Genomic DNA, 12,354 nt, shown 5'->3' on the forward strand with positions numbered 1-12,354 from the left:
TTTTACCTGGTAGTGGGCCAGGTAGTTCTGGTAGCAGGCCATGACGTGGGGCTGCCGGGTGACCGGGCCCGGCTCGGCCGTCTTCTCGGCCTCCACCGAGCCCTCCTCCTCCATGGCCAGGGCCGAGACGAAGGAGGCCTGGGACGTGTGGCTGGGCAGGGGCTGGGGTGGCAGCGGGGGCAGCGTGGGGGGCATGGGAAGGGGACGCGGCTCGGTGATCAGCTCGCCGTTGAGAACGTAGGTGAGGGGCCCCTCCACGCTGTGATAGATGGAGCTCCGGCTAGAGAGGGGGGGCGGTGGGGAAGTGTGGAAGTTCTGGACATTAGATGCAGGGACTTTGCCATAACTTAGCTCTTAAGACATTTTTCAGTGTTCAATTTAAGAATGTGGCTGTACAGTCCCATCTGATGGGATGATATAATTAAAAATTAAATGCCTGCGCTCATCAAAATCCCCACTCCCCATTTCATCATTTCTAAAGCATAACACTTCAAGCAATCTGGCAAGGTTAGCACTTGCTAGAGGGGCTATTCGTTCCTAAACTTGACATCCACCCACTCTAACAGATGACAACTGAAAGACACTTGGATGTTGGCTTAAGGCACTAGAATCTACCGTCACCTCAAGCCCACGCTTCACCTTGCGCTTGATCTCAATATCAACCCATTCTCTTTTCACAGCTCTTAACTTTTAAGAACTTTTCTGAGCTCCTTAAACTCAATCGGTAGGCTCTTCCAAACCCTGTTCTAAAGTATGCCATCCTCTAAGCCGACCTGTAGTTCTCCATGTGGTACGGCGGCTGCTGTGGCTGCTGCATCTGCTGCCTCCTCTTCTTCTTGCGGCCCGGGTACGTCCCCGGCCCCTCATCGGCGCTGCTGATCGGCTCAAAGTCCTCGGCGGCGGAGAAGTAGGCCTCGCTGTCGGCCACGGACATGCTGGAGTCTGCGGAGCGATACTGGTGGAAGGTGTTGGAGTCGGCCGAGGGCGTGAAGGGGAAGGAGCCGTAGCTCCTCCGCTGGCGCGGCGAGTCCAGGACGTTCTCGTCGCTGCGGGACACCTCGCTGCTGAACTGGACGCCTCCGGACAGGACCGGGGGCGGCTTGTCGGTGAAGACGGCGGCCGACAGGCTCTTGGTGCTGCCCAGCCGACCGGAGTGTACGGAGGACTGGCGTTTGAGAGGGGAGCAGAGGGGCGAGCGCAGCGAGGAGCGCTCCTGGGTGCTGTTGGGAGAGACCGGCGAGCCCTCTGGGACGTCCCCTAAGGTGCTGCACAGTTACAGGAGCAAATGGAACATTCAGTCATTGACTATGTAAGGAAATTAAAGGTGCTATGTGTGCTATTTTTAAACATCAACATATCATTGTCAAATGAATTGCGATACCTTAGTCTACAGTAAAACAGGAGTCAGCAACTACATTTGGCCATTTCAATTTGACTTAATACTACCAATTTCTATTAAAAGTGTTATTGCACTATATTTCTATTTTCTGCACATTAATTGTGACTTGCTAGCAAAACAAAATGTCGCTCTCTAAAGTCGTTCCCATCAAAATCTTTTGAGACTTTAAAGAAGAGCTGCTGGTACCGATTCCCCTTGAGGGCCACCGGTGACATCGTATTCTCAGAAGAATTGCTTACACAGCACGGACTATCATTTGCAAAAGGCAACTCTGTAGTCCTGACGCGGCCCCCCGCTACGGTGGGCAGACAGAGGAGACCGATCAGCAGGTTGAAGGAAATCGCTCATCGCCTCATCCATCAGAGCGTGCTTTGTGTGTGACTAAACGGTGAGCTGAAAGATGTTATGGAGAGAGTAACGAGAATAATTAACTGCGTCGGGGTGGGGTGGGGTGGGGGGTGGGACGTTGAGCATTTAAAGTCGAGATGAAATGAAAAATGCATTTTTAACCCTTTTAGATCACATCCCCGGTCATACTGTGCACCTATTTAACAATATACGCCAAAAAAAATACAAAAAATAAATTTCTTTGTATTCTTATATCAAAATCCAATCATGTTTTCTTCCTGTAAAACAAAATATGCCGTGTGCTTACGTAAGCATGAACCAACCAATTTCAACCAATAATATCACGACATCCACCCATCAATCATTCTTCAACCTGGTGTATGTGGAGCCAACAGTCCTCTGTAGCTCCGTATCGGGCTAAACTCTAAGCCCCGCCCACTGTTTAGCGGTCCAATCAAATGCGAAGGATTTGATTTAAATCCCTCTTGTAACTGTACTCCGCTCAAATATTCCGTTTCACTGGGAAATACGTCACAGTACAGGAGCTAAAGACGCTCTAACTTCCGTTTCAGTGGGACTTTAACACTTTTTCGCAAGTTTGTAGAGAGAATCAGAAGGAAGGCTCCCATGATGCTCTCCTGCTGCTGGCTAAGTAAAGGAAAAGCCCTTAAGCCGTCCCGTACTCCAGAGTGTGTGTTACTCACTCGGCGGTGCTCTTGCCGTTCATGGGGAACATGCGCTCCTCGGTGCTCGGCGAGGGGGTGTCCCGCTCCCCGGCCAGCAGGGGCAACGCGGCGCTGGAGGAGCTGTTTTCCTCCGAGGAGGAGGCGGAGCTGTGGGAGCGCTGGGGCACCTGGAGGCTGAGGTGTTGCTGGCCGCGTCTCTCGGGCAGCTCGGGGGGCGGGCCGGGCGAGTGGGCGTCCCTTTTCAGCCCCACGGCCCTTCCTGAGAGAAAAACACATGGATTTTGGTTTACTGTTACTGCAAATACGACACATTTTTGCACATTCTATAATTTTTTTCTTCATATTCTCATATTTTCTAATTTTGTTAAATCTTACATATATTTTTCTATCTATATTATTCATTCTGTATGTATTTAGTATATGTACTACTGTTATATACCCTGCATACATGCTGTAATTCATATTTTAATACCTTCATATTTATAGATTCTCATGCTTATTTCATTCAAATATTTCGGTAACACTTTATAATAACCATCATTAATAAATGGTAAATTGATAGTTAATTAAACTTTAGTTAATAGTTATTTTACTGTTAACAAACAATGAAATGATCATTAATAATGTTTACTAATTATTAGTAATGCTATAATTTATGTTATTTTATCTTTCGTTTGTGTAATATAAAATCATTTGTTTCTAAATTATATATTGTATCATAGCTTTTTACCCTTTTTACCGTCTCTTATCAGCTATGATACAATATATAATTTATATACAAATGATTTTATATTACACAAACTAATGATAAAATAACATAAATTATAGCATTACTAATAATTAGTAAACATTATTAATGATCATTTCATTGTTTGTTAACAGTAAAATAACTATTAACTAAAGTTTAATTAACTATCAATTTACCATTTATTAATGATGGTTATTATAAAGTGTTACCAATATTTCTACTTAATAGGTTCCAGTGTTAGGGGGAGCTAGTCACATGTCTATTTTTGAGATCAGCGATTTGTCAGAGCTAGGAATTTTAAATGGGGGGGCGCTGGTATGAATTCATCCAATGATATGATACATATGATAGATATTTTCTAGGAAAGGAGCTCACAAACATTCTCATGTCATGGACCCACAAATAGACATACATTAGGTCTCAGACCTGCATTTAGATTTAGTTTGGCTGTTGTTGGTTTAGTATTTAAATGCATAACTGACTACACTGCACACTGTGAAGTAACAGTGGTGAAAGTAACAACTATGATTACAACTGATTCTTATATATTCTCTAACTGGGATCACTTCTATTGGATTAAAACAGAAAGCCCTCCAGGAAGCCTGGCGGAGAATCCGTGTTCTAGGATATATTCAGAGAAATTTAATAAAGATCACAACTAATTCTGCAAACTATTTGATTCCCGGTGTGAATCCGGTGTAGTAACCGATCTCGTACCGTCCACTTTGGGCGTTTCCTTGGTGATGATCCACTCCCCGGGCTGCAGCAGGGACTGGCCGTAGCACATGTCCGACTCGGCGCTGGAGCAGGAGAAGGCCGACGAGGAGGAGGGCGTCAGCTCCTCCAGCCTGAAGAAGTCCAGGCCCGCGTTGGTGCCGCCGAAGAACCTGCAGCCCCCGAGGCAGCCGCACCGGTTCCTGCTGCGCTTGCTCCGGACGCCGGCCTCCTCCGGCCACAGGAACCAGAGTCTGGGGAGAGACGGGGGGGGGGGGGGGATAGAGGGTGATGAAGAAGGCGAGTACAAACAGACAAGAGGATTAGGGCAGGAGTCAACAACAGTTTGTAGAAAAAGACATTCTCCAAGATTTTCAATAGACCTATTGGCAATCCAGTGGACTCCTTTTTTGTTTTAATCTATACTATTTTTGTAATGTTTTTCTTTGTTTATTCATAACATATGGATGTGTCAAGCCTCAATTTCTCTTCACTGTCTCACTGTTTTGTGATTGTGTTTAGATGTACCTTACACGATGAGCTGTATTTCATCACATCAAATGCAAATATCTCTAAGGTGTGAAAGCTTTCCTGGCCCAAGATTATTCACCATGGTTACTGAAAGCTGTTCTGTGACTATAAGTGGCTGACGATCTCTATCATAGAACTTGAATGGTATAAAATGGTATAACATTTTTCAGCAATGCATTTTGGCAACTGGTACTGGCAACTGATTATACGGATGTCTGATACACCCACTGAAACTGAATAAATAACATTTTGAAAGAAAGTTTCAGCATTGGTATTTCAGTAAACCAAAAAAAGAGTTATTATCATTGCCAGAGTCCCTTGATCAAACCAAAAGGTGCAAATTCACAGATGAAAAAGCGCATGGAGAAGAAAAAAAAAAAACAGATGACAGTCTACATCTAGTCTGCGTTGGCTACCTCTTGGTCTGAGCGTCATGCAGCTCCAGAAAATGCCTCTGGACTTCACATTTGGCCGGGTGGTCGGCCGCCAGGGCGATGTCCGCCGTGATGAGGTTCAGGTTGACCGTGCCCGCCTCCAGCCAGACGGAGCGGCGCAGCAGAGGGGGCTGGCCGAGACCTAGGCCCTGACCCGGGCCCTGACCCTGCCCGCCGGGCTGCAGCCTGGCGGCCTCGCCGTGCTGCTGCTGCTGCTGCTCGATGTACTGGCGGATGGTGACGTCCTGCACCACGGCGCTGATGCCCTCCCCCACCGCCTGGTTGTGCAGGTTGCAGTTGGCCAGGCGGATGGCGCCCGTCTGGGGAGGGGGGAGAGGGGGAGAGGGGGAGAGGAAACGACGGTAAGAGAAGAAGTTAGTTCCGTGAAATCGAGTTGTGAAAACCTGTAGCTGCAACTGTTAGAGACTTGGATGACTTTGCGTGAGGCGATATCATTTGCAATTATGAAATTACCAATTTGAAGAAGATTAAGTTAGAAAATTCTGCATATCTCAACCAAGTGGGTTTTTGTGTTTTTCAGTCGACAATATAGTCAATGATCATCAATGGGTTATATATGTTATTCACAGCATCATGAATGTGAATCATGTTCCGAGTCTTTTTCCTCCTTAAGTTATGACCTCTCCTCCTTATCAGCCCCAAAACATCTGCAAACATTCATCCGCATCTCTACAACAGTGGCCAAAAAAATCATTTTGCTTAATTGGAAAGACCGAACAAAATTATCAATAAAACACTGGTACAACTTACTAACTGAACACTCAAATTTGGAGAAACTTACATTTACCATGAAAGATAATATCAACTATTACAACAACATCTGGTCCCCATTCTTGCAATTTATCCAGAGCTGATCCCTCCATAATTTCTTTATTTTTTATTTATTTATCTATTTTCTTTTCTTTCCCCTCAACAAATTCAATATCCTTCAACATGCCTGCTCAATACCCCTTATTACAATGACACCCCCTGTCCGTTGTCCTGTCTTGTCTTAGGTTGTTTGCTTTGTAACTGCCCCTTATTGCATACAGTTCTGTAATTGTCAAACTACCATGTCCCATACTGTCCTGTACTTGTTTAATGTTTGTTTAATGTGTGCATAAATTTAAAAAAAAAAAAAAAAAAAGTTATCCCTCTTCCTATCTCTCTCATCTCCCATGCTATTATCCAGTGTTTAATGTTAAATAAAGCAGAAGTAACATTAAAATGACCTTGATGTTGGCGGCACAGCCATGCTCCACGGCGAAGAGGTCGACCCCGTCCATGGCGAGCCGGGTCATGGTGTACTTCAGCTCCTCCGACGTCCGGCAGTGACCCGGCAGGCAGGTCAGCTGAAAGGACAGCTATCGTTTAGTACCAGAAGCTCTCCTGTGGCTGCGAGAATGGGGAAATCTCCAGCTGCTCTCTACATACCACTTTGTAGCCTGTAGGGTTGCAAAATTCCGGGAATTTTCAAAGTTGGAAACTTTCCATGGGAATTAACGGGAATTTATGGGAATTAACGGGAATTTATGGGAATAAACGGGAATAAACCAGGAATTTACGAAATTGAAGGTATGCTCTTAATAGGGAACTTAAATATAGTTGGGGAAAATATATTTTAGCATAATCCTGACTAAAACAACCAGATATCATGCAAGTACAGTTGAATATCTATGCTATTCCTCAATCACATGCACACATAGCACACTGCTTACTGCAGGGCTATTGAGACCACGCCCCCTACATGCACTGTGCATTCCTGTGCATTTTTATTAATTTTTGAATGGGTTGGGTCGGGGGGATGAGTAATATTTAACTCAACATTCATGTTTTTGTTCTTCAATGAAAGAATTGATTGTTCAATAAAATATTTAACACTTGATAAAGTTCTACTTACAAATAAATCTGTTTTAATTGTATTATTTTGGATGGATGTCTGCTTATAACAAAACAAATATTTATGCTTGGATATGATAGATTTCCATTAAATTACCCTCAATTCCCAGTTAATTCCCATAAATTCCCATTAATTCTCATAAATTCCCATAAATTCCCATAATTCCCATGGAAAGTTTCCAATTTGGAATATTTCCAAAATTCCCCAGCTTAACTTCCCATGGAAATTTACCGGAAACTTTCCGGAAATTTACCGGAAATTTTCCACCCCTTTGCAACCCTAGTAGCCTGTAGCCACAACGGCACAGTTGTCAAAAGCTAAGCAGGCTGATGTTTTCGAAAACATCCTTGTTAGTATGCGAACACAAACAAGGCATTTTCTGATACAGCCTTGGTTTTTTTTTTTTTGCTCTAACATGCTGTTGAATTATTCTATCCCCTTGTTTGTGGCTTGTGTGAGTAGATCAATAGATTTGCATTGGAGCCTTGTTTTCAGGGTCTCTCAACTGCTCCCTGAACCGTGCGTCGTTAGAAAGAGGCTCGCAGTGGCCTCCGTTTACTATCTGATGTCAGAAATCAGAAATCAGAAATCAGAAATACTTTATTGATCCCCGAGGGGATATTGGGTTACATTGCAGCTGCTCACATTGTAGAAGTGAATATATACAAGCGTAGAGAAATTATAAGAAATTATAAGAAAAATAGAAATACAAGAGTAAGAAATATGTAAAATATGTGCATTATACTACAATATATAACAATGAGAATAAAAATAATAATAATAATATAGAAATAAGAGAAATAAGAATTCTGTACAATATGCATCATACTCCCAATATATACATACACCAGTGTAAATAATTAAATAATTAATAAGTAATAAGTATTGCACAGTTGAATTATTGCAGGTGAATTATTGCATTATTGCATATATGTCATTTCCATATTTCCTTTCACACTGGACACTTTTGACCAATATCCGTGTCTCACAAAAAAAAAAAAAAACGCCTTCAGCTATAATGGTCTCAATCAGTAGCTTCCAGCGTGGGATTCAGACAAACACAGCTGAGCCTGCTAGCACAAAACCCTTTGCTGGATGAAGTGGAGATGTGTATTCCGTGATGAAATGAGGTGCAGACCTTGTATGGCTTTTCATGGTGTGTGTGACTGTGTGTGTGTGTGTGTGTGTGTGTGTTTGTACCTTGGCGTCACAGATGCGGCGGTCGACGCCATGCTGGCAGATGACGGAGGGTTTGGGCTGCTCCAGCTGGAACTCCCTGGACACCACGTGGAAGAGGAAGGTCTCGCCCCACTCCATCACACTGGCCAACTGATAACCACACAAACACACAGGTAAACACCTTGACGCTTTATTCTTTATTAATAATTGTTAATAATGAGTTAATAAGCCCCCAGTTAGAAATGAGTAGGAGTTGTGTGCCCAATTAAAATCCTACTACTCCTAATACTTCTACTACTACTACTACTACTACTACAGCTAAAAACGTATCTCTTCACTTTAGCCTTTAACTAGTTATGACTTTCCTGATACAGGCCTGAAACTCTTTTTTGCACTTTGCTTCACACTTACGCACTGCTGCACTTCTTTTAAAATGTTGTATTTTACTTGATTTTATGCATTCTATGTACTCTATTTTTTTTTACTTTTTTCATTATTAGTATTATTCAGTGGGTTTTATTTTCCATCTTATGTTATGCATTCCTCATATTTTTACTATTATTATTCAGTGGGTTTTATTTTCCACCTTATGTTATGCTCATTCTATGTCTATTTTCACGTGAAGATGCATTCTATGTATTCTATTCTCCTCTTCATCGTATTTTCACTATCATTATCAAGTTTTATGTGAAGCACTTGGTGCATGTAATTTCTTTGTTGTAAAGCACTGTGAGCTGCATTTCTTGTATGAAAGGTGCTATACAAATAAAGTTTATTATTATTACTACTATTTAATACAGACCACAGTTAAAGTAAAAGTAAGCCTAAAAAAAGTGAAGGAATCATAATTTCATAAAAAAGGTAGTGTCCAGGTTGCACACAATGGAGTCTCCAAATGTATATCACTTCCCCCTTCTAACACATAGAACATCCCTCTTCAGCTACACGCACACACACACACACACACACACACACACACACACACACACACACACACCTGTGGCACAGTGACCCTGCCGGTGAGCGCCCCGGCCTGCATGTCGATGAGCCAGGCGTACTCCAGCGTGTCGCTGCCGAGGGGCAGGCCCTGGGCTGAGAACATGGCGTGGGCCCTCATCTGCAGGCCGGACAGACTCAGGTGGCCGTCCCTCAAAACCCCGTCTGCTGTGGGACGCTGGGGGGGGGAGTCAATAAAGACATGATAAGTCACGAGTTGGGTTTACATATTCGTATTCGAATTGAGATGTTATGGATTAGAAAAGCTGAAATGGAAATGTCAGATTTTGAAAATACAGTATCGCAAGAAGGTTTTCTTCTCAGTTAAGGCGGAAAAGTGTTTTGTCAATAAGGAGATTCTGCAATAAATAGCGATGGAAACGCATTTGTTGAATAAATATTGAAACAGGCTTGGCATGATCAGCCTGACAAATCGTTTAATCTCATTGCTCAATAGTTGAAAAAACTGAGACATGACTGAGATGTGTATTCAATTTAGGTCACTACCTCCAAGATATTTAAGATATCAGTAAACTCATAGAAAGTGAAATGGCATGAAGAAAATCTTTCTCCTTCACTCATTCATAGTGAAAAACTATGCACAAACATCGTTTCCCACAATATTTCCACCACGTGCCATAAAAACAAATGCTTTTTTATCCCAGTGGAGGAGAGGAAGTCTTCACATTCTGCAGCAGGGATTAAGGAAAGTTGTTTGGGAAAGCTGTTTGTGTTGGGCAGCAAATAAGATCCAACTCATGGCCAAAGCTTAGAAACTGCTTGATCATCTTGCACTGCTTATGCACAGTGTGACCGTTACCACACGTTTCACATTACGCAATGCTGAACTCAGGCGTGTAAAGGTGGCTGTATGTATGTTTGTTGTGAAATGTGTGTTTGCAATGCTTTTACTCTTTTCTTTGTTGTCTTTTTGTTCAGTCTTAGTCAGTCTATTCACTTGTGATGTTTAAATAGCTAAATAGTCTCATCCAATAGTTGTATCCAAATACAAATAAATCAAAGCTATGACAGTACTGTATTGAGCCGGTAGGAGTGGCAGCAGGCAGGTGTAGCTGTGTGTTTCTGACCTGGTAGTTGTCACTGATGAAGATGTGGATGGGAGAGAGGAGCAGCTGCAGCATGGTCTCCTTGTAACCCTTCTTCATCTCAAAACACAGACGCTCCAGGAAGCCGGATGGACCTTCAGGACCCTCGCTGCTGCAGTGCTGGAGGCACAAACACACACAATCAAGGTTTTTCCATAAACATACATACAGTAATTCTGTGTGCACCAGGAGACAAATAAGGGTCATAAAGTAACTAGATGGCAGCACCAATCAACTAAAATCTTGTAATTACTTCTCTGTAAATTGAACACTTTTTTCCATACTTATAGTCTTTATGTGTCTGTTAATGTGAATATGACACACACTGTGCACATTGTGTGTATATATATATACACAGTATATACACTGTAAATGTATTTTCATATTCACATTCTCATATATCCTTGTTTTTTTTATATATTGCACACATCATTTTCTACTGCATGTATTTTCATAGTTCTGTCTATTTTAACACCATATAGTATATACTGTATATATGTAATTATTTTTTTCTTTGTCTCTGTATGTTGTACTGCACATCCTGCATGCATAGTGTAATGCATACATTTTCATAATTATCATTATATATTTCTATTCGATACTCTCTAGCATTGTAATTATCAGTTGCATTATCACTGATACTACCCCATTTGCCCTGCTCTTTTATATCCCATTTTTCCTCCTTGCTATATCCTGTTCTGCTGCTGCAACACCCCAATCTTCCCCACAGGAACCATTCCAGTTTCATCTCATCTAATCTAATTGAATCTAATGAATAGCGAAATACATAGTCTTAATGACATTAAACGAGTCTTGGGGAGGCCCTCACCATGGGCAGCCGGCCGTGGACCTTGTACAGGTTGATGAGCACGGTGATGTCCCAAGGCCTCAGGTCCAGCGGGTGGATGTCCGAGGCCTCCTGCTGTTCGCTGTCCTCCATGCCCAGGGGAGACCAGCCGAGGCCCGACGAGGTGGAGGTGGACAGCACGGGGCTGGACACCGCCTCCTCAAAGTCCGTGTACATGTCGTCCTCGCCAAAATAGTTTTCCTGCGCAAAGAGAGGCGGTGAGGTTAAATGGATGTTTGATGCATGGCAAATCTGCGTCATGCCATTAACTGGGGCGTGAGAAATTGATTTTGGCTCCAGAGGAGAGGGCTAGTCTAGCATCTTCTGTACCTTGATGGATATCAGCGCTCTGAGCAAAGGCCCGTAGAGGAGGATCTGGGAGTCCGGGGACATCTCCATCTCCACGTGGAGCCTGTCGGGGGGCAGCTCCGACGGGTCGGTCGGCACCCGGCTGTGGGCGGCCGAGGCCGAGCCGGAGTTGTAGGGCGGCGGGGCGTTGGGGGGCGCCGAGCCGTGCTCCGGGGGCCGCAGGGCCGAAAGCATGGATTCTTCCATCTCTGACACTGGCCATGAAATCACAGGCAAGTTAGACAAGATTATGTGCAACAGCTAGGAAAGACAGAACAGTGTTCAGGCTATTTTTCGTGGCCTCATTCAAATGAACGGGAAGTAAAAATCGGAACGCTACAAACTCGTCCAGCTGCATCTGATCTTGGTGAGTTTATATTCTGGTTTTCATGGCGGTCAAGTGCCGAATAACCCCCATGTTAAAAAGAAAGAAAGAGTTGATATTCCACTCACAGACCACAGTCTCATGGCTGGCTTTAGATACAACAACAAAAAATTGCTGCTAAAGCAATGAGCTTACAGGACTGCTTGAGTTGCTCGTCAGCCTTCTGGGGATAGATGGGGTGCCAGGTGTAGTCGATGATGAGCAGGAAGTTGGGTACACTCCAGCAGTCCACCCAGCCAGCTCTGGAGTAAAGAAGAAGAACATGTACGCTCAGAACACAGACTCATAATCCTTTCGTTTATCATCATTTCAAGCGGATATGCCGGTTCATCGTGTGTTTTATCAACCGTTCGAAGAGGAAGAGGACATACAGTACAACAGGCAGGCTCTTTCATCCATCCATTTACCGTTGCAAGTAAATGGGTTGCGCCTGACTTCACGGCACCGCGGAGCGCACAAGTCCAGACAGAATTTGATCCTTAACCTCCCCAGGGGGGGGGGGGGGGTGTGGGAGTGCTGGACCGCTACGCCGGCACAGCGTTTGGCACGGGGCTGTTCGTAATAAATGATCCGGATGTGGAGTTATCATGTTCAGAGATGAGCTTTCCACTGGGGCGGAAAGTTGGATGCTCATCGTTTTAACTGTATGGTTCATGGGCAAATTTGTTATGTCAAACGTCTGAAGGCGGGTTATTTGTCCGATTGTCCCTGCTCCTTCCCCAACCTGTTCATC

At 43.7% G+C, this 12,354-nt stretch overlaps 1 protein-coding gene across 1 annotated transcript in view; it reads right to left on the reverse strand.

Annotated features, from left to right (window-relative positions):
* LOC139665624 (bridge-like lipid transfer protein family member 1) overlaps window positions 1–11,863 on the reverse strand; it is a gene marked incomplete at its 5' end in the record, with an annotated part of 75,889 nt that extends 64,026 nt beyond the window's left edge. Inside the window, 12 exons of the mRNA XM_071544706.1 lie at window positions 7–280; window positions 774–1,265; window positions 2,452–2,692; window positions 3,899–4,149; window positions 4,843–5,180; window positions 6,093–6,212; window positions 7,961–8,089; window positions 8,937–9,113; window positions 10,024–10,161; window positions 10,871–11,089; window positions 11,219–11,451; window positions 11,757–11,863. Coding sequence (XP_071400807.1) covers window positions 7–280; window positions 774–1,265; window positions 2,452–2,692; window positions 3,899–4,149; window positions 4,843–5,180; window positions 6,093–6,212; window positions 7,961–8,089; window positions 8,937–9,113; window positions 10,024–10,161; window positions 10,871–11,089; window positions 11,219–11,451; window positions 11,757–11,863 — 2,719 coding nt within the window. The remainder of the gene's footprint in view (window positions 1–6; window positions 281–773; window positions 1,266–2,451; window positions 2,693–3,898; window positions 4,150–4,842; window positions 5,181–6,092; window positions 6,213–7,960; window positions 8,090–8,936; window positions 9,114–10,023; window positions 10,162–10,870; window positions 11,090–11,218; window positions 11,452–11,756) is intronic.
* Between the last annotated feature and the right edge of the window lie 491 nt (window positions 11,864–12,354).

This window comes from Centroberyx affinis, unplaced genomic scaffold (assembly GCF_046629955.1).
Source record: "Centroberyx affinis isolate AG114_WGS23_722 - 3 ecotype Tasmania unplaced genomic scaffold, CSIRO-AGI_Caff_v1 ptg004638l_1, whole genome shotgun sequence".
Taxonomy (NCBI): Eukaryota; Metazoa; Chordata; class Actinopteri; order Beryciformes; family Berycidae; genus Centroberyx; species Centroberyx affinis.